Raw genomic sequence first — 24,884 nt, 5'->3', positions numbered from 1 at the left:
ATGCTGGCCTTGTCTGCACAAGGTTCTCAATCGGAAGAACGATTCTCTTCTCTATGTAATGCGTCTATTGGTCATATCCAACGGTTTGAATATTTTAGTTATGGGTTTTTCATAAGCCTACCAAAGCAGAAAGTTCTTCCATCAGATTATATTTCAGTTAAAATATGTGGCATATTCCTTAATCTAACGGCGTTTTTTTAGCAAACAGTGCCATGTATAGGGAATATCCGTAAACTAATCCTTCATAAGCACCATTCTCCTATCTGTTGGTAGAAAGAATGCTGCCAGACTCTCACGCACTTTTTTTGCAGAACGCTTCTCCGGAATGTAATGCATTTGACAAGTAGTGTGCCGTAAAGTGATCGATACGAGGATCGATTCGGCTGCTGTCGATTCGGCGATATTTTGTGTCGGGTCTCAATAGGCGGAATGAAACGGAAGAATAAACTTTGAACGCAAAATAACTCTATTAAACTATTACGATACGCGATACGGTACTAAAAGACAGATGAACATCGAGATGAACAGACATTGGTTGCTGGCAACAGCCCGTGTGTGTTTAATGACGATACACACATCGAAATATTTTCCTATTGGCTCGCGGGAGTTGACCGTTTCGGAGCTGAATATCGGTATCTACCCATAATGCAGCCTCTGCAATGCATCTGCTAGCTGACTTGTATCATAGAAACCTCTTTTGAGTAACATCCACATAAACAACCTTCAGGCCTTTTTAGAGTACGGGAACCCTCACGGAATTACTTCATCCATTGTAACATAAACATGACTTATCATCCACGGAGTTCTCAAATCAACAAAGCCTCTGGCAGCCGCTGAGTGTGCCTGCTGTTAAACTGATACTGAACAGCCACTGATTTACGATGCGTGTTATATATTGCAATGACACGTGCATGTCGTTTTTGTTAGTTATGAATTTAATTTATTTTTTATAGAGACATTGAGTTTATTGTACTTATTAGTCTCTTTAAATCAACAATTAATACTACATTCTGCTTTGCAAGGCATTTATCACCTGCGATCACAGGAATAACAAAGACTCGGAGGGCTCGATCTCCGCCAGAATGTCAAGGAAAATTTCCTTCGACACACGAAAATGTTTCTTAAATCTGAAATTAGCTACCACCAAATGAAACATGTATAACACAGTTTGCACAAACGATCCGCATGATTAACTCGCGCTTGGTTAGAAAGCTGTAACGGGTCAAAAACACTTCGAAGCAGTCGGCGCTGTTTTGCCAAATCTACCGTTGTTTCTTCTTCACTGCTGCTATCGTTACTTACGAAGTGGGATAAAATCATTTCGATGTTTTAAACAAGTATTGTTAGCTTGATAAACGATCGTGTCTTAAATAAACTTGTTTACGTTTTTTGTTTTGATTTTGAACATTTTGACACATCGACACAGCTTTAACGAAAGAAAAAATTTAACGAAACTTGTCTGTCACAAGAACGGTTTCAAAATGCATACCTATTTTCCGTTTGTCTTGATGCACTTGTCTTGTGTCATTTCCGTTTGTGTTTAATAATCGGGCCTAATATCAGTTAATAGCAACATGATTAAATAATAACCACCCACTGCAAGCAAAAGGAAATAAAAAACTTAAATATATAATGGCTGAAAACCGCTTCTTCATGATTTGCGTTAATAGCGTATCTCAGATGCAGCCTGCATAGTTTATTCCAAGTTCCCTTCATTCAAGACTTAATAAGCATTTAATAAGATCTGTTGATCTTGATGTCCCAGTCTCAAATAACGAGTCTTAAAACATGCTTAAGAATACGTTTACTGGATGGTTAAAGCCAGGCATATTTTATTCTTATAAGCCTTATAATCGCCTTCAGAACGTTTTAACGGTTTAATAACTTTAAAGACTTTTAAGCATCTTTTAAAGACATGTTAAAACTATGTGACTCCTATTATAGTTTTAACAGACAGTCTTAGAATTGCCTTCAGAACGTTTTAAAGTTTTAACAACTTTAAAGACTGTTAAGCATCTTCAAAAACCATGTTAAAACTATAAGGCTTACTACACTCATAGTAAAGCATTCTTTAGACATGTTTAAGTGTAAAAGCTATAGGAAATGTTTCTTGGGCGATGCATCGAATCAGCGCTGTTTAACATTTTTAAGGTTGAAATAACCTAAGCTAGAGCTGTGATTTTGAATGAAGAGTAAACAATATTTTAGTCACTATTTCTCAAACTCCATTACATACAAGTATCTTGCCATTATACTAGCTTCGCAATAAGTTTGGTGTAACCAAGTTCACAATAAAAATAAATAGAAAACATGATAGATACTTTGTAAACTTATGCAAAATGGAGTATATTTACCCGATACCCTCCTAAATGTCGAACATGGCAGGTAAATGTTGCATCTCTTCCTATAGCGATGGAATTGTTGATGATTGACTCAGCAAAATCTGGCTGAAATGCATATGCCACTGAAAGAAATAAAATGGTTTATTAATGTACATGAAGTAAATTTTCTCATTATGTTTATTCTCTCAAGAACACAAAGCACAAGACTAGTAGCTAATGATGGGTAACTAACGCAGGTTCAAGATGACCTGCCATGGTAACCCTTTATCAGTTGCTCATTTTATACATGGATAACTTGAAAGTATTCATTTAATATTGTGTATTATCTTTTATGTGCTATAATCACACAGTTTCAATTCAAGCAAAGCAAAATAATAGTTTTTTGAATGTGTAAAACTATACAGTTGGCTCTTGACTGCTGAATTGATCAGACGTGTTTTTTCTAACAGCAAGAGTACTTATCGACACTACACGAGCGAACGAATTGTCATGGAGACAATGAAACCACGGCCCATAAGGGCAAACACTTTTAAATTAGTGTACGAGAGGATTCCGAGACGCCCTTCCCGCTCAGAGGTGATTGACTTTATTGTCGATACACTCAAAGCCGGAGAGGTCGTCACAAGAATTCAATTGTGCACCTCGATGGCAATCGTTTACGTTGAGACGGAAACGATGCAACAAGCGGAACTGATCGTTGCACAACACCAGGGGAAGCATTCCCTAACGATCGACGGAACATCCTATCCGCTGACAATTCTACTGGAAGACGGTGCAACGGAAGTGCGGCTGCACGAGCTTCCACCGTATGTCACGGGAGCTGAAATAGAAGCAGCGATGTGTTGTTTCGGCAAGGTAGTTTCGATCACCGAGACGGAGTACGGTCGGGATAGTAAAGTGCCGAGGAAAAAACCGGGATTATCGCGGTAAAGATCATCCTTAGATCACCGGCAATCCAAATCGGATCAACAATGACTATCGCAGACGAACGCACCACTGTCACTTACAATGGGCAAAATCCATACTGCCGGTATTGCCTAATGCCCGAACATACTGGCATGGGACGCATGCAGAGCAAGCGCAGCCTCGCTAAGCAAGGCGCGTCATATGCCGGAGTGACAAAAGCAACAGCACCAGCATCAGCATCCAGAAACAATACACCATCGAAGGCTCCGGCAAAAACGCTAAAAGATGCGGCTGCTCCGCATACTAGCAAAGCCGTAGCACCGAAGGCCTCGACAGTGACACCGAAGGCCACGACGGTAGCACCGAAGGCTCCGACCGTGTCACCGAAGGCTCCGACTGTAGCACCGAAGGCTCTGACGGTGGCTCCGACGGAAGCAAGCAGCGCACCGACAGCATCGACATCATCAGCACAGGGGAAGGAATACGAGTGCACTACCGCGTTTGTTGTACCTGTGTTCAAAATTCTTCGAGATCCCTCTCCTACACCTCCCACCACCAATCCTGACCCTGATACTAAAGGTAAGCGCAGAAACGAAGACGACACAGACAGTGACACGTCTAATGCATCGATCGAGGGAATATTCAGGCGTAAACCTGGCCGACCACCGAAAAATGCAAAGACAATTACACTAACTAGTACAAACACTGATAGATAGAAATTTATTAGAGCTGAATCGATACGAAAGTTTTTTGTTTGTTTCTATTAATCTAAACACCATCTCAAACACGACAAAAATAAATACGATGCGTTCATTTGCTCGATCAATTGACGCAGATGTTATTTTCTTACAAGAAGTGTATGATGGCAACATTTCGCTCCCTGGGTACAAAGTGCTCTCGAATGTGAATGTTGATAAACGTGGAACGGCGATAGCTTTACGGGAACACCTCAAATATTCTCACGTCAAACGCAGTTTAGACTCTCGTATAATCTGCCTTCGTCTTGAGAATACTACTACACTCTGTAATGTTTATGCTCCTTCTGGAAGCCAGCGTTGGTCAGAACGGGAGGAGTTTCTCAATACTTACGCACGACTGACTTACACGTACTAGCCTTTTCTGATCATAAAGCTCTGACGGTTCGAGTTAGCCTTCCAGTAAACATTTGCTCAAGATCACGAAGCAATGGATACTGGCAGCTAAGGCCTCATATTCTACGCCATCTTGCCACCTCAGTTTGGGCCTACCACGCCTCCTCTGTCCTTGTGGACGGCTTAAAAAGACTTTACGGGCTGGATCGTCCGTTTCCATGCGTACAACATGTCCAGCCCACCGGAGCCTGGCGAGCTTGATACGCTGTACGACAGTGAGGTCGCCGTACATCTCGTATATCTCGTCATTATAGCGGCTCCTCCATTGTCTTTCCACACATACGGGGCCAAGTATCCTTCTGAACATCTTCCTCTTGAACGCGGCTAAGAGGGTTTCGTCAGATATGGACAGTGTACATGTCTCAGCGGCGTATGTGAGTACCGGTACTATATAGGTACTATATAGTCCCAGCTTCGTCCGTCGCGACAGGTTCTTTGAGGTGAACTGCTTTTTCAGGCTGTAGAATTGTTATGGGATCTGCATGTTAAGGTTAGCGTAGTGTAACGCATGCTTTAGTTTATAGCAAACCCGAAGCTAGGAAGTGCCCGTGAGAGGCACTCAGTTAGGCTTTATAAGTAGTGGCAATGTGGTAACGAAGCTCTCTCTTTTGCTCGACACCGAAGCGATCAGTTCGACGCACACACCCATCCTGTTATCTTAAGTGGTGATAATAAAAAGTACTTGTAACCCCTGTAAACCCACAAAACAGAATGACCGGTTGGCAGCCAGCATCCTTGCGCGCAACTCAGCTTCCATGCTATTGTCGTTGCTGACCTTTGACCCAAGATAGGTAAATTGTGGGACGACTTCAAAAGTCAAAAAAAAAAAAAATGTTCCGTAACAACACGTCACGCCTACGTAGATTCTGATTATTTATTGGTAGGCCTGTGATGTTGCCACCATCAGTTTGGTCTTTGCCTCGTTTATCTGCAATTCGAGGCTCTCTGCCGCCTGCACGATCCTTTGGTAGGCTTCTGCTACATAGGAGAGCCGCAGACCAATGATGTCTATATCATCAGCGTATGCCAGGATCTGGGTTGACTTATAGAAGATGGTTCCCGTAGTCTTCACCCTCGAGTCGCGGATGGCCCTCTCTAGCGCCAGGTTGAATAGGAGACAGGCAAGCCCGTCCCCCTGGCGCAAACCCTTGATGGTAGCAAAAGGTCCTGAGAGCTTTCCATCCACCCTCACCTGGCAAGTGACGTTGGTCATAGTCATTCTTACTAGCCTTATCAGTTTGGCCGGGATTCCAAAAGAGCTCATAGCGCTATACAGTTTTACCCTGGCTATGCTATCATACGCGGCTTTGAAGTCTATGAAAAGATGGCCGCATGGTGAAGATCTGATCAGTGGTTGATTTTCCGTTTCGAAATCCTCTTTGATAGTGTCCGACTATCTCTTCGACGTGCGGGACAAGGCGATCCTGAAGGATCAGGGAGAATATTTTATAGGCGGTATTCAACACCGTTATACCCCTGTAGTTCTTGCAGTCCAACCTATCTCCCTTCTTGTATATGGGGTAGATGATGCCGAGATTCCAATCACAAGGCATCGATTCGCTATCCCACACCTCAGTAACAATTTGATGGATCTCGTTTTCTAGCCGTGCACCTCCATTCTTGACCAGTTCAGCTGCAATTCCGTCGGTTCCGGGTGCCTTGTTATTTTTCAGCCAACGGATAGCCTTTTGTGTTTCCTCTATGCTAGGTGGCAGTAGCATGACACTATCTGCTTGTGGCGCTTCTAGCTGTTCGTTAAACTGGTCGTTGAGTAATTCATCAAAGTACTGAGCCCACCGCGAGAGGACCTCTGGCTGGTTACTGACCAGATCTCCATCCTTGTTGCGACAGCAGGTTACCTTAGGTACAACGTTGTTTCGGTGACCTGCTATCGCTTGGTAAAACTTTCGTGTCGGTCCGTACGCCTCTCTGGTTTGCTCGAGTTCCCGCATGTTTTGCTCTTCCAAAGCATGCTTCTTGGAGCGGTGAACTCGTTTCTCTTCGTGTCTGAGCCGGTAATATTCCTCTGCGCATGCCCGCGTTCTATGCCGTTGCTGCATTGCTCGGTATGCAGTATTCTTACGTTCGGTCACTTGTCTGCATTCATCGTCGAACCAGCCAGATTTGGTGTTGCCACGACGTGGTGGGAGTACATTTCTTGCACAGTTTATTATTTTTGTTTTTAGAGCGTTCCACCTGTCGCTCGTAGTTTCATAACTGTTTTCTGGTAGTAGAGACTCATCTAAAGCGGCTTTGAATTCCTGTTGGACAGTAATATCCCTTAGAGAGTCCGTGTTGAGCCGAGGCTGCGTGTTTTCGCCGTCCCCATTGCACAATGGGCAGTTTAGAACAAATTGCGGGATAAAATTATTTTTGCAGAAATTGTTAGTTTTTATCGTTTGTAGTAAAGTATTATGATAGTAAATAACATTTTATTTGTAGTTCGCATTCATACCACCAGGTGGCGCTACATAAAATATTGTTTCAAGGGATCTTTGCTTAGTTTTATTAATTTTGTGTGTTTTTTTCTTGTATTATTTGTTGCTAATAGTATAAACCATTTTAAAATATACTGTAATGTTCCATAATGAAGATTAAATAAATAATAATAATAATAATAATATCTAAACAAAACATAATAATTTTGAATAAGATAATTTTTTCTGCTTTGTATTGGACAATTGTAGCTAATTCTCGTCACTTTTACTCACAGGTAGTACAAATATTAAAAATTTACATACACAACTTAGGTGGATGCTATTACAAGCTCCTGACGTCTAGTTCACTTTTCTAAAGACAAGAATAAAGGCATTTAAATAATTAGATAGAGCAGGTGCATTGAATTAAAGTACATCCCAAATTCGTAATGAAAAGCAGCACATATTGTTTGTCTTTGAATATTCATCCAATACCTTTCCAAGTGCTGTACTGCCTTCAGAAGGGGTAATAAAACTAAAAATCCTTCTTGGTTTTACAACTATCTGAAAAAAATCAAAATTGCACGATAGCAACAAACTAAGTATTTACTTCATTTGTAAAGTTAAACCCTGTCTTTGTTTTAGTGCGTGTAGCTACTGATATTGAACTGGTTAACGAATCAGAGGAATACAGCTCATTATACATAATGTCCTTCTGGATGCATTTTCTTTCTTGCAAAATATTCTTTGTAGCATCTCCCCTCTATCCTTATATTTAGTTTGTCATGAGTTTTGGGAGTTTCTTCTCCCAAAACGCCAATAGATGCTACTGCATTCATAACGTTTTCCTGTTATGCGTATAATTTAAGAATTACTTTCCTTATATCCTTCTATAATCTGCAGTAGGAACAAAAGGTATTTGGTTCTGATTTGCTTCATTATATTTAATGATAAAGTTAGGTTAGAATAGAAATTTACATATAAGATAAGTACATGAGCTGAAACTAAGATACACAGCTTCGTAATTGAAATGAAAGTTGATCAAAAGCACGTAGAATATATTTTTGTAGAATACACGAAATACGCTACACTAGGCAGCTATGGAGCCGCCTAGTTACGCATGTGTCTGTTTTTAGAAAAAGTTGATGTGAAAAAACTTCAATAAAATTCGCGTTCGCAAACTTTCGCAGAATATTTCTTCACAGATTGATAGTATATATATTACACTATGATGTGACATATATGAGACAACGCCACTCTACGCCACTTTTATAATGGCATCAAGTCAAAAATTAAAATTATGAAAATTTTCAGGAGGTTTCTTCAGTTATTATCGTATATTTTTGCATAAAATTAACTTAGCTCAAAATTTTTCATGTGTTTATAAAGCTGACTAAATATCCTATATAAAATGTCTAAATTTATCAAAATCGGTTCATATTTGAAAAAGTTACAAAGGTTTAAAGTTTTCCAAAAAAGTGAAGATTTTTCTGCTTTTTTTTAACAAATCTCGACTTTGAGAGGTGTTTTCTAGAGAACCAGAACAGATAAAGAGCTCATATTTGGTATTTTTCTAAGTTTAACCCTTAGTATTAAAACCTATTATTTGGAATTGCGCTATTACAAAGTTGATTTTTTGAATTTCATCCCGGCAAATGCCCATTGTGCATTGGCGCGAGGGCGAGCGATTCTACAACGTATCACTAAGCCAACTAAAGTAGTGATCGGAATCGATATTGGCTCCTCGATATGTTCTGACATTTAACAGACTAGACTGCCGTCGGCGGCTTATTAACACGTAGTCGATCTTGTTAACACTTTAAGCGCCGCGTCATATGATTTCGTATGACGGCTTTGCTCACCACTCAGCTTTGTATCTGATGCTCAGTGATTCTCTTGAGAACGAATGAGGTAGGAAAGAGAGAACGAGAACGACATGTGGTACGCCGCTTATCGCAATGAAACAAAAGAGTGATAACAATGGCCCGAGAAACTGTCGCTCTCATCGCTCTCTTGCCATGCGCTACGTGCTCACTCAAAAACTGTAACGTCAGGCTGGCGGTCAAAGTGTTAAAGGATTCTCCATGCGGGTGCGCCCATGTAACCTTGTGGATTTTCTTGCGCGCAAATTTGGTACTTCCAACAACCAGATTGTTCGCTGCGGCGAACTGGACCAATCTACTACCATTATCGTTTCTGTGCTCATGCAGACTGTGACAGCTAGTGTATTGGCGGTACATTGGCTCCCTACCAACTTTTGCTTTGAAGTCCCCCAGGATGATGGTTGGAGATTGATCATTTAAAATTTAGTAATTCGAATTCGAAATTCGAACTGAATTTAGAGATAGGATAGGAAATGAACTCATAGGCATAAATAAGGATAACAGAATGAACTCAGAAATGAATTATGTAATGAACTCTTGACAATTGAATATACAGTAGCAAACGGACATTTGACCGAATCGCATGTCTTTTCATAACCGGCACAAGTTTTTATAATTATCGGGAAAGAAAACGAGTTGTACCACGTAGACGAACATTCTTGAGGTTTTCTCACAATGATGATGAGGTCATGCCTGGGGCACGCATCTACGATTCTAGCGAGGCGGCCTTAAAAAAGGTCCTTATTCTCTTCCTCTTTCTTTTCGGTAGGAGCGTGAACGTTTATGAGGCTTATATTAAAGTATTTGCCTCGCATGCGCAGGGTGCATAGCCTATCGTTTATAGCCTTGGAATCCATGATTGCGGGTTTCAACCGGGGACCTACGGCGAAACCCGTTCCGAGCACGCGGTGGCGGTCGTGGCAGCTGTAGTCAATGTCGTAGCAATGCTTACCACGCCTGTAGTGCACACCGTTCCCTAGCCACCGAATTTCTTGTAGAGCTACGAGGTCCATGCTCAGTGTGGCTAGGGCATCATCAAGTTTTTTCAAGGCTCCGGCTTCGCTTAGAGTGCGTACGTTCCATGAGCCCATTTTAATCGTTGTCCGGGGGCATAGCGTTGGGTCGGTATCGTTATGTCCGTGTCGTAACTTTCTGTTGCTTTCCGTACTCGATTGTTCCGTGAGACTGGGTGACTGGCCCTGCGCCCACGTGGCCGTTTTATTTAGCGTCGGGTTGCCCCCCCGACGTTCAGGCACCCAGTTTCCCAGGATACCCACCACCCTCCTGGTTCGCCATATGCCACCATTCGCCCAAGGGGTTGGATCTAGCCCGTGTACCCATGCTTGGATATGTGGTGACACATGTTACCACTCTGCACGACGAGGACGTGCCGGAATAGGAGTTGGATGGGAGAGCCTGTATTATCCCTCACTGGGGCTTCGGATCCCATCCCATTACAGAGCCCGTGGTTTACCCTATACCTAATATGACCGCACACACCGTAGCGCGTGCTTTTATCAACGGTTGGATTTCGCGATTTGGTGTACCGACAAATATCACTATCGACGGTGTCAGGTAATTTGAGTCAGAGCTTTTCCGTGCCCTTGCAAGTATGCTTGGAATAACACACTTGCGCACTACCCCATACCACCCGCAAGCAAACGGACAAATCGAGCGTACATATCGACAGCTCAAGGCAGCTATAATGTGCCACCAAAACTCGAGGTGGACTGAAGTCCTACCTATCGTCCTCTTAGGCAAGCGATCTTCTCTGAAAGTAGATATAAATCTAACGGTTGCTGAGCTTATTTACGGTTCCGCTGAATTTCTTCATGCACGAACCGATGTCGTACGTCGACATACTTTAGACGACCACTGTCTCGTTCATCCTCAACCTCTCGAATGGTTGACTGATTGTCCTCGTGGTAAATAACCGTTAACTCTGGTTCGTTCTCCAGATCCCGCAACAGCCGCACAAGACATTTTCCATGAAAAAACAGCCACACTTAACGTCACTAGTTCCGCCTCGGTTGATGACAACGCAATCGTCGACTGTTTCCTTGTCAATCAGCTTACAGCAGCACTGCATACTCGGAACAGATATCCCGTCAACGAGCGTCGATCCTTCGGATCATTCACCCAATGCGCATCAGCAAGAATCTACTACTGCAGAATCCTTCGCACGAAAAACGAGCCCATACTCAAGCGTGCCCTTGATGTATCGGAGTACTCTCTTTGCATGCTTCCAGTGCACATCCGTAGAACAACTCTGGAACTGGCTAAGATAGCTAACGCACGCACACACATCTGGCCTCGATGTCAACATCACGTGCATTAGACAAACAATCAGCTGTCTGTATGGCTTGTCTGTACGCTCAGCATCTTCACCTTTCTTCAGCCGAAGATGACACTCCATCGGTGTTGAGACTGCCTTGCACTCATGCATATTGAAACGCAGAAGTAAATTCTCTAGAAAACTTCGCTGACTTATCCGGAGACATTTTCCATCCACATCGCGTTCAATCTTCATGCTAACGAATGTTTTAACCTCTCCAATGTCTAACCTTTCAAACTCTATCGAGAGAGATTGCTTCACTGTCTTGACCGCATTAAACTGATGACCAACAACGAGCAGATCATCCAATAAGCAGCACTAAGATCACTTTACAGGGTTTTCCACGATTTGTTGATTGGTTCCCATCAATTTTTGGTGAGTTCCCATATTTCGATGGTGCGTTCCCACGATTTTTTTACCTTTTCTCACAACTTTTTGGTCCAATTGTATTGATATCCAATCGGAAAATACGAATAAATTATGAGAACGAACCAAAAATCTATGGGACACGATCAAATAATCGTGGGAATGCACCAAAAACTAATGGGAACTGACCAATAAATCGTGGGAAACCCTGTATTGTCCCCAGATACCTTTATGTATAGCCACATGTCACTCACACTTCTACAAAATCCTAGATTCTCGACATAACTGTGAAACCTTGCATTCCAAGCTCTCGAAGCTTGTTTCGAGCTTGTTTCATTGAGGAAAGCAGTTTTTACGTCCATTTCATGAACCACCATTCATGAAACTTAAAGCATTTGCGATGGCTAAGACTACTCTCACGGTATCCAAACGCGCTACTAGAGAATAAGTTTCAGCGTAATCGATATCATGTTTCTGCCTGAAACCACGCGCTACTAATCGATCTTTGTACAGATCTTCATTTTTGGATTCCCCACGCTTTACTTTGAACACCCTGCAAGTAATTGGAATTCGACCATGTGGTAGCTTCTAAAGGGTCCACGTGTGATTTCTTGTAAGAGAATCCATTTCCTCGAGGATTGCAGCTTTCTTCTTTTCCCAATCTACTGACGATTTCGCTTTCGTATGCGAAGTCGGTACATGATAGCTTGATGCATTGAATGCAAAGCCTGTGTAGTTCATGTTGTAGTATTTATGCCATGCAGGTGTCTTTCGTATTCGTTGTTCACTATAAATTTTAAACGATTTCACTTCGACATTATCTTCACCATCACCAACACAACTACTGAAACTTTCTTCGTATACGTTTTCAGCCAGGGTTTCATCAGGATCGTCGGCATTTACGGTCGGTTGTTGAGAGACAACATCATCTTCAACATCACTATCACTGATAGGTCAGTTCCAAACCCTACGGATAAGAAATTCGTCACTGTTGCCATTTGACCTCGAGGATGTTAACAATTCACTAAAATTAGAATTTTCCACAAAATGGACGTCCCGCTCAACAACGTCTTTCTTATTCTCCAAAAGTCATACACGATACCCACAAGAGACATACCCAATAGAAACACCTTTCCACGATTTTGTGTCGAGCTTCCATCTTTGCTCTTTTGGTACATTCACAAACACAACACTGCCGAAGGTACACAAATTACTTACATTTGGTTTACGATTTTCCCAAACTTCGAATGGTGTCGTTAGATTACCCAGTGCACTAGCCGGATTGCGATTTACCAAATATGCTGCTGTTTGAACCGCAGGAACCCAAAACTCTTTACCAACGCCACTGCCACTAATCATAGAACGAACTTTCTCTACTAGTGTACGGTTCATTCTTTCACTCACACCATTCTGTTCCGGAAAATATGGAACAGTCCATTCGATTTGAATTCTCTGCACCTTGCAAAAGTATTTGAATTTACGTCCAATTCCCATCCACCACTCTACCATACCGCCATCCGTTATGCTACTGGGGTTTGCATCACGAGCCCTATTGCATCACTTTTGTGTGAAAGTGGACTTCAACCTTTCGACCACATCATAACCGACAAGATAGTAGCAGGTGCAGGACGAATGATGGAGAAAAACATTAAGGTCTATGCCCTTATCCAAAGGTCAAACGCCGATTTCACTACGCTAACAGAACAAACACTCTTCTCAGTCACCAAACTCATCCAAATCGGTAGTCGCCCCAGGTACCGCCGCCCACCACAAATAAACTGGACCATCAAACATCGTGGCGTATACATCACCGTCCATCACATATTAACCGAATGCCATGGATTAACTGCGGAACGCATCATCTGCAAATTGGACCACAGCATCGACACCATCCTCTCACCAGACAGCGGTTGCAAGCGTAAACTGTTAAAATTCCTTTCTTTAACCAGCCTTTACAAAGCACTCTAACCAAACCCACATTTTTAATAAAATCAATAGATAAAAGCTTTACGGAAAAGGAGTCTACCCGGTATAAGGTAATTTATAAGCTACAAATGGCTTGCAAACCAGAATGTTAGACTTAAAGTATAAAATTATTTAAATTATTAAAAGAGGCGCATGAAGCCAATCGGCTCTAAGTCTAAAAAGTATAAAAATAAAGCAAACAATCTATTTCTTTTGATCTATTCATAGATTTTCACATGAAAACATTTATTTCCCTGACACTTTAAAGCTGTCATAGCACATCTGTACTAGTGATGGAAAAAATGAATCTCTGAAGGGATTCGAATCTTCGAATCCCACTCCTGGTTGGGATTCGAATCTTTGCATCTCAATCCCAATCCCAATGTGGTATAGCCTGTTTTTTAGTTGGCAGCGACGTTTGAGGGAGGGGGATTGTTTAGGTGGGGGGGGGGGGTTAGTAGAAGCGAGAATAAGAGGTTATTATGTTTTTCTCTTCATTACTTAACGTTTCAGTACATTCATAATAATTAGTATAGGTAGTCCCTGTGATATGCAGATCTCTATTCAATATCAAATCAATAATTTAGTTACTGACTATATTTTTTTTAAACGCAACATTACACGAACATCTTATATATGTTGAATGGACACTTCGTGATTCGACTTCGAAAATTCGCGATACGCGGTCTCTTCTCGACCACCATTACAGCCTGATCTTATTTCAATCAATTATTTAAATATTGGTTTTGTAGATAATAAGCGAATGTGAAAATATTTAAGTTAAATACAGTGTACTCCCTCTAATCCAGAGGCCTCCAAACTTTTCAGCCCGCGGACCGCATTGCTTCAAAAATCACTATGTTGAGGGCCATTTGATGTTACCTATAATTGATGAGTGAACGTTTAAATCTCATTTTTATAACTAAATACTAACGATACCTCAACAGATTCGTGTTACTAAAGCTTGATTTTTGTCTAATAAATGTAAAAAAATACAATTTCTTTTGAAAAAGTCAAAATAACCTAATATTTATTCTAAATCTGGCAAAGTCATCGGGGCCGCATTTTAAGCTCTTGAAGGCCGCATGCGGCTCGCGGGCCGTAGTTTGGAGACCCCTGCTCTAATCGGAAAAATCGCTCCCATTTCGTAATCCAATCGGCTCTCAAATAAAAGATGGTTCACTGTAAAACATTGTTTATTGCTATCCTTAAATATGTCCAAACAATTGTGAATCATACAATGTATTTACGGAATAACACTGGTTTTATTGTGGTAAACTGCAAGACCCTTGTTCAATGTATGTTTTACTTTTTAACAGTCCCACGACATTCCTATTCTGCAAACCATTGCGTTACACAAAAGATAATGTACAACATATGTTATTATGATTGTTTTATTCCCTTCCCTCTCCACCCACGCGACGATTGAATTGAAACGGCAAACAATAGCACTGCACGAATCGCACTCGTCCGAACACTGAATTGGTTAAACGTGAAATAATAAATCGTTAAGGCTAATATTAGTATAAAAAGTATTTTTAATCAAAAATAATTTGTCCATAAAAATCATGAACAAGTACAAAAACACGTTAAAAAAGGTTTGAATCCCAGAGACCTTATGTCAAGTGACGAATTTATAAAATACTCCATTTTCTATCACCTGATACGCTTAATGCCCCTTGATGAACAACTTCACCTTGTAATGTTCACCTTGTCATGTTCACCTTGAATGTGATGCACTCCCAATCCCACTCGCAATCGCAATCCCAATCCCCTACAAATTGCACCACTATTGGTACATTTGGGCCGGTCTGGTGAAAGAGTCGTCAACTCGTACGACTCAACAACATGCCCGTTATGGACTCAAGCCCCGAATAGAATGTCCCCCCATACAAAGGTCTATCTATCTATCTTGCTGTGGTACTTGACTATCTTGCTGTGGTAATAAAAAGTCACTGAAAGCCAAGCCCACAAGTAAAGGTACAGGTTAGACATGGGCAAGAAGAGCGGGAATCATAAGGTTCGCTCGCTCCCATTAATGAGCGGGCGCTCGCCGCTCTTTATTCCAGAAAAATATGATTCGCCCGTTCGCATAAAAAATAAAAAAAGCTCGTTTGAAATTAGTTGCTCCGAGAAAAAAAAAATCTCAATTTATAATACTGTTGGGCTTATACGGAATGTAAATAGCCGCAAGTAAAAACAACAAATATTTTTATTGTTGTTTAAAACTAAAACTCAAATTAACGTTTTATTGAAAAAAAAACATCACAAGCTACTGTCGTCGACCCACACTGCCTATTCAAAATACACGTATAAAACATCGTAGAGCGCGAGCGCATCGTATGTGCAAAACACAGAGAAAACACAAAAACAGAGAAAAACAGCCTGGCTTGCAAGCGCACTGCTTGTCCAAAATACGTAGCGAGAAGATCAGGGTAGCTCGCGAGCGGCCTGTATACTTAAAATCCATGCATAAAAAAACAGCCTAGCTCGCGAGCGCACTGCCTATCCAAAATCCATGCAGAAAAAAACAGGGTAGCTCGCGAGCGCACTGCCTTTCAAAAATCCATAAATAAAAAAACAGCCTAGCTCGCGAGCGCACTGCCTATCCAAAATCCATGCAGAAAAAACAGCCTAGCTCGCGAGCGCACTGCCTATCAAAAATCCATGCATAAAAAACAGGGTAGCTCGCGAGCGCACTGCCTATCCAAAATCCATGCAGAAAAAACTGCTTAGCTCGCGAGCGCACTGCCTATAAAAAACCCATGCAGAAAAAAACAGGGTAGCTCGCGAGCGCACTGCCTATCCAAAATCCATGCAGAAAAAAACAGCCTAGATCGCGAGCGCACTTTTTTCTGCATGGATTTTGGATAGGCAGGGCGCTCGCGAGCTGCCCTGTTTTTTCTGCATGGATTTTGGATAGGCAGTGCGCTCGCGAGCTACCCTGTTTTTTTATGCATGGATTTTTGATAGGCAGTGCGCTCGCGAGCTAGGCTGTTTTTCTGCATGATTTTGGATAGCAGGGCGCTCGCGAGCCAGGCTGTTTTATGCATGGATTTTGATTCTCTCTCGCTACATATTTTGGATGGGCAGCGCGCTCGCGAGCTAGGCTGTTTTTTTTTAATGGATTTTAGATAGACAGTGCGCTCGCGCCTAGTCTGAATTTCTTCGCTGTATTCGCTGCAGGAAACCAGTCATTACGATAAAGAATATCAGTTGTTTTGTAATAGAAAAAAAGTATTCCAATTGCCTTACGCTATGTCTTTTTTTATACAGGAGGACGGCTTAGCCTTATAGCTTAAAGACTCACTATAATAATGATTTGAGTAACATTCGTTCACAGAGTGACATTTTGTTTTTCTTCCTGCCTGATTATTATTTCATTCCTGCTAAAAAGATCATTATTTCATTAATGCCACGGATGAAAAAAATGGGGAGCACAATTAATGAAATGAAAACTCATTAGTGATTGTTTTGCTCCCATTGAAGATGTAAAAATGTGTATTTTTGTTTATTGATTTTTTCTCACCATTAACTCTATACTGTATTATTCGAGAACAACCTGCATTAATTAAGCAATACCTCACGAAAAATATCACCTATATCTCCTGTCCAATTAAAGGTATGGCTAGCGCGAACGGACAAATCACCGCTCGCTCGCAGTAAGCAAAAGAGCCAGCTCGCTCGAATCGTCGCAAAGAATCATTTTGCCCATGTCTAGTACAGGTACAGGTAGGCATTGACCGAAAACGGTTCTTGTGCCAAAGAAAAAGAAGAAGAACATTGATTCATTTACCCTACTTGATTATAATCAAATATTTTAAGCAAAAATGTATAATACTTACCTTCAATGTTTGATAAAACAGCAACAACCATTGCTGCAGTTATAAGCTGGTTAAATGTCATTATATAAACTACCAATGTACAATTTTTTATTTTTCAATTGGAAGTCAATCGTACAACACAGATTGCTAGCTAATTTTAATTAATCTGCACTTAATTCGAACGAAGATCAATACCAAAAATTCTATTCCAGATAATTGTTATATTAGTTGTCGTATCACTGCTGCAAGGAAATAAAAAGTTTTATTTATGAAATAAAAAGATTCATAAGAGGGGAAGTTTAAAAGATATTGAACAACCATTCAAGGGTTGAAAATATATATATATATATATATATATATATATATATATATATATATATATATATATATATATATATATATATATATATATATATATATATATATATATATATATATATATATATATTTATTTATTTATTTATTTATTTATTTATTTATTTATTTATATACATATATGTTTAAGGTTATCCTACATATGTTTAAGGTTATCCTCGCTCCAGAGGAAGCACTCACACTAGGAGCTAGACAGCATCGCTTTCGATAGGATTGCTTCCGCTCTCCACCTACGCACTCACGCATACGGCTCCACTAACACGTGTGCAGCTCCAGCGAGCTGCGATACGTGAGAGAGCACTACGAGAGAGCTCTAAGGGAGAGCTTTGCGCACCGTTGAACCAGTGCGACATCGCACACCCACACCACTGATAAAAATCTGTGCACTATACACGCACACGAACTCATCGGCACATTAGCTACGTCATGACTACGAAAAGAAACCTTACCCCGTTCGTCGATAACGACAATGGTACACATATGTTTAAGGTTATCCTCGCTCCAGAGGAAGCACTCACACTAGGAGCTAGACAGCATCGCTTTCGATAGGATTGCTTCCGCTCTCCACCTACGCACTCACGCATACGGCTCCACTAACACGTGTGCAGCTCCAGCGAGCTGCGATACGTGAGAGAGCACTACGAGAGAGCTCTAAGGGAGAGCTTTGCGCACCGTTGAACCAGTGCGACATCGCACACCCACACCACTGATAAAAATCTGTGCACTATACACGCACACGAACTCATCGGCACATTAGCTACGTCATGACTACGAAAAGAAACCTTACCCCGTTCGTCGATAACGACAATGGTAGCTGCAGCTTATGCAGCCGGGATGATGATCCTAATATGGTCCAATGCGACGAATGCGATCGCTGGTTCCATATGGCATGCGCCAAACTGAGCCGGCTGCCTAACGGCCAAGCTACACGTACCGGACGACATCGGACGATGCCATAAAACGTAGGACCGCAGACAAGAGATTCGCGTCGGGCCGGGCCGTGTCGGATCACAGCGGGCCGATTTTGTATGAGATTTGACAGTTGGTGTTAACGGATTTATGGCATCGTCCGATGTCGTCCGGTACGTGTAGCTTGGCCGTAAAGCGGACGAACCATTCTTGTGTATTAAATGCACAAAAGATTATGCAAAGATTAAGGCTCCAGCGCCGACCGGCTCTGGCCAAGACACGACCATCGCAGCCCTATTCGAAGCGCTAAAAGGTAGTAGCATTGACACTAATACCTATTTAAAACGAACGACGCTAAACCAGCTTCCTGCGTTCGATGGCAAGGCAGGAGAATGGCCCAAATTTAAGCGCGCGTTCGATGAAAGCACGGAAGAAGCACTATTTTCCAACGTCGAAAATATGAACCGGCTCCAGCATGCCCTCAAAGGGGAAGCCGAGAAACATGTTCGTCGATCATTTTTAGAACCGGCAAACGTTCCCGAAATAATCTCCAAATTGGAAGAACAATTCGGTAGAGCGGACCTTGTGTACGATGAACACCTAAAAGACGTGCTAAGGGTCAAGATTGATAATCAACACAAGATTCCCGAACTATCCGAAGCGATTCAGGATATGATAACCAATCTAAAGGCAATAAATAAATCCGCATACTTGCAAGACCATCGGCTGGTGAACGAATTGGCTTGCAAATTACCCACTGATCGACACATAAAATGGATCGAGTACAAGGCAGACAATATAAAGCCGGGTGACCTTCCTTCGCTAGAAGACTTCGGAAAATGGTTGCTTCCTCAAGCAAAGGTCTTGAAGGAATTGCCAAAGCGGGCGGAACGCGCAAAACAACCATTAAATGTACACCAGCCTCCAGCAAGAACGACCGAAGGGCCGCGTAGAATCTATCGCTTCACTAACGCACGCAACGCACACGGCTCAGCCACCCACACATATACCGCACGACCATCTACACACACTGCAGCACGACAATGGAACCAAACTTTTTCTTGCCCGTGTTGTCACGGAAGCCACGCACTATATCGATGTGATATATTTAAACGGAGACCGGCACAAGAACGCGTAGAAATCGCACATAGAGGAGAACAATGCTTCGCCTGTTTATCCGGTAATGATCACCGCGCACGAAACTGTAGAGCAGCAAGGGAATGCGGGGTGCAAGGGTGCAAGGAAATGCACCATCAATTGCTACACTTACCCGTCACATCCAATACAAATTATCACCAGGCACAGCAGAACATGTTCTATCAAATTGTGCAAATTGTTTTGCGAAACGGAGACTAAACGCAGGCTACATTTGCATTCCTAGACGCAGGATCGTCGGTTACATTGATCGAGGAGAAGATTGCGAATGAGCTTCAGTTAGAAGGACCGACGGATCCCCTCATGATGACATGGACACAGAATTTGTCCATCCGAGAGAACGAGAGCAAGAGAGTAAGCTGCTTCGTAAGAGGAGAGAAGGAGAAGAGAGAACATCTCCTAGAGAAGATGAGAACCGTGAAAACGCTCCAGCTCCCGAGTCAATCCATCGACTGCGGTGATCTCGCAGAGAGATATCCTCATCTGAGAGGAATTGAAGTAGGCGAATATAAGAGAGCAAAGCCAACCGTCCTAATTGGCTTAAACCATAGTCACCTAGTGGTATTAGTACTAGGACAAAAAATGGGCCGAAGTAATGAGCCAATGGCGATTAAAACGAAGTTAGGATGGGTAATCTTCGGTATGGATACCAAACTCCACGAAGCCTCCGAACATTTGCTGCTGATCCACTACGAGCAAAATGCCATGAATAAAATGATGCGAAGCTACTTCAGTACAGAAGACTTTGGAGTTAAACCAGTAGCAACGGTGAAGTCAAGCGAGATGGAACGTGCCGAGAAAATCATTGCCAACACCCTGGTGAAATCACAGGGACGTTACGAGATAGGTCTACTATGGAAGACCGACGAAGTGAAGTTTCCAGACAGCTACCAAGCTGCATTACGACGTCTAGTGAGTCAGGAAAAGCAGCTAAAAAAGAATGCGGAAATGAAGACTTGGCTGTTTCTTACCTTCCAGGAGTACGAGAAGAAGGGATATATAAGGAAGCTTTCGCGAGAAGAAGCAGCACTGCACGGGCCGCGTACCTTTTATTTGCCGCATTTCGTGGTTGTGAATAAAAACAAGCCAGTGCTTAAACCGAGGCTAGTGTTCGACGCGGCCGCAAGAGTTAAGGATGTTTCCTTAAACTCCCAGCTCCTCACCAGACCTGACGAAATGCCGTCATTATTTGGCATACTGCTGAGATTCCGTGAAGGGAATATCTGCGTTGCTGGGGACATCAAGGAGATGTTACACCAAGTGAAAATAAGTAAGGAGGACCAGGACGCACAGCGCATACTGTGACGTGAAGGAAACGCAGCACGGCAGCCGGATACGTACGTCATGCTGGTCATGACGTTTGGTGCAACGTGCTCACCATCATGCGCTCAAGCGGTGAAAAATCGAAACGCCGAAGAGCATCAACTTACTCACCCGCTGGACCTTAGACCCATCATTCGCCAGCATTATGTGGACGACTACTTAGACAGCTTCTTCTCACTGGAAGAGGCCATCGAAATGGTGAAGCAGGTGAGAAACAATCACGCGATGGATGGATTCCTCATAAGGAATTTTGTGTCGAATAATTCAAAGTTGAGACAAACAATACCGGAAGAACATCAACTCCACCAAAGGTGGACATCAAGGAAAAAAGCCAGTGTGTCGAAAAGATATTAGGTGTGCAGTGGAATAAGCAGCTGGACACGTTTGTTTACAAAGTAAATATAGCTAGAGCTCACACCGATGTCGGCGGAGAACTCCCCACTAAACGAGAGGTGTTAAGTTTCGTCATGTGTATTTATGATCCCCTTGGTCTCATCAGCCACCTTACAATTCAAGGGAGGATTATAATGCAGGCTGTCCACCTAGCCGTTGAGGACTGGGACGCAAAGATTCCCGACAATCTTGCAACAAAGTGGCATGAATGGACGACAACCATCAGTGAAGCAAAGGATCTAGCCATTCCTAGGCCAATCACCGCGGCAGGAAATGCGCCGATCGATATCCACACCTTTGTGGACGCATCTCTTGATGCATTTGCAGCATGCGTGTACGCAAGAAGCTGCTTCAAAGGTTGTTACGTCGTAAGGCTTGTCGCTGCCAAGGCTCGAGTGGCTCCGATCCATTCATTAACGATTCCAAAGCTCGAGTTGCAAGCCGCCATTTTGGGAGCGAGGCTCACCGAAACCGTTGCAAAAGAGCTCAGACTGCCAATCCACCGCACCACGTTCTGGACAGATTCACGAACAGTACTGTCGAGGATCAATAGCGAGCATCGGAAGTACAAGCAATTTGTGGCGCATCGAGTGAGCGAATTTCTGGACACGAGCAGCGCCAGCCAATGGAAATGGGTTCCTTCAAAGGAAAATCCAGCCGATGCCGCCACAAAGGTGACCAATGCAAGCATGTGGTTTAATGGTCCAGAATTCTTGTTATCAAGAGAGTGTGATTGGCCCGAGCACCAGCCTGTCTCAGACACAGAGGAGGAGAAGCGTGTTGCTGCGAACCCAGTGCTTCACCATCACGAGGCAGTGGTTCCCAAGCTGAACTATTCAACATGGGACCGCCTGCATCGCCATCACACATTCCTAAAGAAGTTCGTGGACTTTTTGAAAGACCGCAAGGCGTTCAACAAGATGATTGGACGTGAAGACGTAGAACATGCCCGCTGTGCAAAGCGACGGAAGGCGTTATGGCGTTCTGAGAATTTTATCATGCCCTCCTTTTCTCTCCAACGGCAAATTTGTCGAGCAGCTCGTCGAGCTGCCCGTCCCTGGCTCCGCCTCATACCCCTCGACAGAGCGCGCTGCCGAAGGTTTGGATTAGTGATGCGCGTTGCGTTCCGAACCTGCCAGATGCCATCCGTTCCAGCTTGCAAGCATCCGGACCGCGATTCTTACTTTTAACCCAAGTAGGTTCAAACTGAACCTGTTGCTCCCACCGTTCTTTGCGATCCGACCAGAACCGATTGCTATCAACGATCTTATCGATCCGATCTGAACCGGCTGCTCTCAGCGTTCTCGGCGATCTGTGCTGGGCCGGTTGCTGTCAGTGCTGTTTGCGATCCGGCCTAGAACGCACGATATTCTACTCTCTTTGTATTGATGAGCCGGTTTGCTGCAAACAAAGCATCCACGATCATTTTGAACCTGTTTTTCTCAGCGTTCTTTTCGATCCAGTCTGGAACGCACGATTACAGGGTTTTCAATGATATTATTGACGTGTTCAGCGAGTTGTTGATTCGTTCGGGCATATAATTGACACTTTCAACGAGATATTGAATTGTTCGGAAGCAGGCGTTGACAAGTTCGGCGATACTATAGAGCTGTCACTTTCGTACCCCTTGGACTGCAGCTTGGATCATTCTCATCAGAAGGTAAACAAACGGGTTTCGTAAAAATATGTTTGTTTTAACTAATTCATGAATTAAACAGCTTGGGGAATGATTATTAGCTACTTTTAGGACTTTTCAGAATGAAAAATTGAACCCTGCGGCACAGTGTGTAAACAAAACAAATGACAACACTACAGAATTGCTGAACTTGTCAACGCCTGCTTACGAACAATTCAATATCTCGCTGAAAGTGTCAATTATATGCCCGAACGAATCAACAACTCGCTGAACATGTCAATAATATCATTGAAAACCCTGTATCTGCTCTCTTTCATACGATGTGCCGATTTTGTACGTACAAAGGAAGCAGGTAACATTCTGTCGCCAACCACGAAGCGAATCGGACGTTATCGATACGCGCTCCAGGTGGATGATTACGGCCAAACTCAAGCCACTGACCCCTACCATACACACCACGAAGATTTGCGTACGCTTGGTTGAACGAGAAGCGATCTCTGCTTGCTGTGCGTAAAAGTTGTACAGTGTTAAGTGTGTGTCTCGTAGTACAGTCGTCAGCTCGTACGACTTAACAACATGCCCGTCATGGGTTCAATCCCCAAATAGACCGCGCCGCCATACGTAGGATTGACTATCCTGCTATGGGGGGGAATCAATTAGTCACTGAAAGCCAAGCCCACGAGTGGGTACAGGCAGGCCTTGACCGACATCGGTTGTTGAGCCAAAGAAGAAGAAGTTAAGTGTGTGTAGTGTGTTTAGTTGTCTGTGCGTTACCCGTTAGAGAGAGTTGAGCGCATCGACGATACAAGTGCGTACGACTCGCATCTCTTGTGCGCTCGCATCTCTTGTGCGCTCGCATCTTATCGCGTGCGCTCTCCTCTCATTTGTCCCGTGCTTGGTAACCCTACAAACAACGAGCGGGATATTTTACCATGGTGTGTGTAAAAACCTAGAGTTAAGCGGAGAATCGGTGTGAAATACACGGAGGCGAGAGCGCGTTTTGGTTTCGACACAGTTTTGGCACTAACACAGTTACAAATGTGGAAATGTGTGCGTTAATTTTCGGCCAGCTCGCGCAGTTTGATCCGCTCGCAGCGGCATGATCGTTTTCCCGTCTTGCTTTTACAAGTTATAATCAAAGCACCCTGAGCTTTCTCACTCTGGCTACCGTAATAATTTTTCAACGACACCAACAAGTTGACACTTGGCGAAGTTGTTTCATTTCAGCCGGTTGCGTCTGCGCTTGTAATTTTTAATTAAGTTTATTTTAGTGTTGAAAAGTTCAGTTTTCCTAGTTCCAATGCTTTATTAAATGGTAAAAGTGTGTGTTTCAGCAATCCTAGTTCGGGAGGTTTGTGAAATTGATTAAGTGTGTGCTTTTATTCGTGTGCAGCAGCGTTTTACGAGTCTCCTGTGATGCAATCTGTTTTGTGAACTTACGTAGGTAAGAAATATGAATATCGTAAGTGTTTGTTTATTTTATTGTATGTGCTTTGAAATATAAATGTATACCTGTAAGACTTCAATAGTTTAAATTATGGTATAGTTTAGAAAATAACTATATTTGCTTGCCTCTGGTGGTCGTGGTATAATTTCGTGCGTGCGGCGTTTTTGTTTAAATTGCGTGCTTGTACCCCGGCGGTATTGTCGTGCATATGTGGTATAAATTTCGTTCGTGTTGTGTTTATTTGAATTGCGAAATTTCTTGTACCCTGGGGTACCTGTTTTAAATTGTGTTTGCTAGCTTTGTTTTGAAAATAATCTACCTTTTCTAAAATCATCCTTACCCTTTGAAAAGGTGCATGTTAATTTAATTTTACCTATTGTTCAGATATAAAATAAATACCTGTTAAGATGTATCGCAATATCGTTTTGTTTACCGCTTACCGCGCTTATAAAAGAAA

General features: G+C 42.6%; 1 protein-coding gene across 5 annotated transcripts in view; it reads right to left on the bottom strand.

The window, feature by feature from the left end:
• Positions 1-24,884, bottom strand: part of LOC120905829 (lachesin) — a 205,043-nt gene that overhangs the window by 133,922 nt on the left and 46,237 nt on the right. For 3 of the 5 annotated variants that reach the window (XM_040317039.1, XM_040317043.1, XM_040317041.1), the window contains exons 2-3: positions 17,211-17,431; positions 2,355-2,464 (exon numbers count right to left, since the gene is read on the bottom strand). In XM_040317039.1, the coding sequence (XP_040172973.1) occupies positions 2,355-2,464; positions 17,211-17,271 (171 nt within the window). In that variant the 5' untranslated portion in view covers positions 17,272-17,431. Of the gene's footprint in view, positions 1-2,354; positions 2,465-17,210; positions 17,432-19,743; positions 19,879-24,884 lie in introns of those variants that run through there. The other 2 variants (XM_040317040.1, XM_040317042.1) reach the window with 2 other exon arrangements.

The sequence above is a fragment of the Anopheles arabiensis genome, chromosome X (assembly GCF_016920715.1).
Source record: "Anopheles arabiensis isolate DONGOLA chromosome X, AaraD3, whole genome shotgun sequence".
NCBI lineage: Eukaryota > Metazoa > Arthropoda > Insecta > Diptera > Culicidae > Anopheles > Anopheles arabiensis.
The sequence above is the reverse complement of the archived record's forward strand: the minus strand, read 5'-3'. Positions and strand labels throughout refer to the sequence as shown.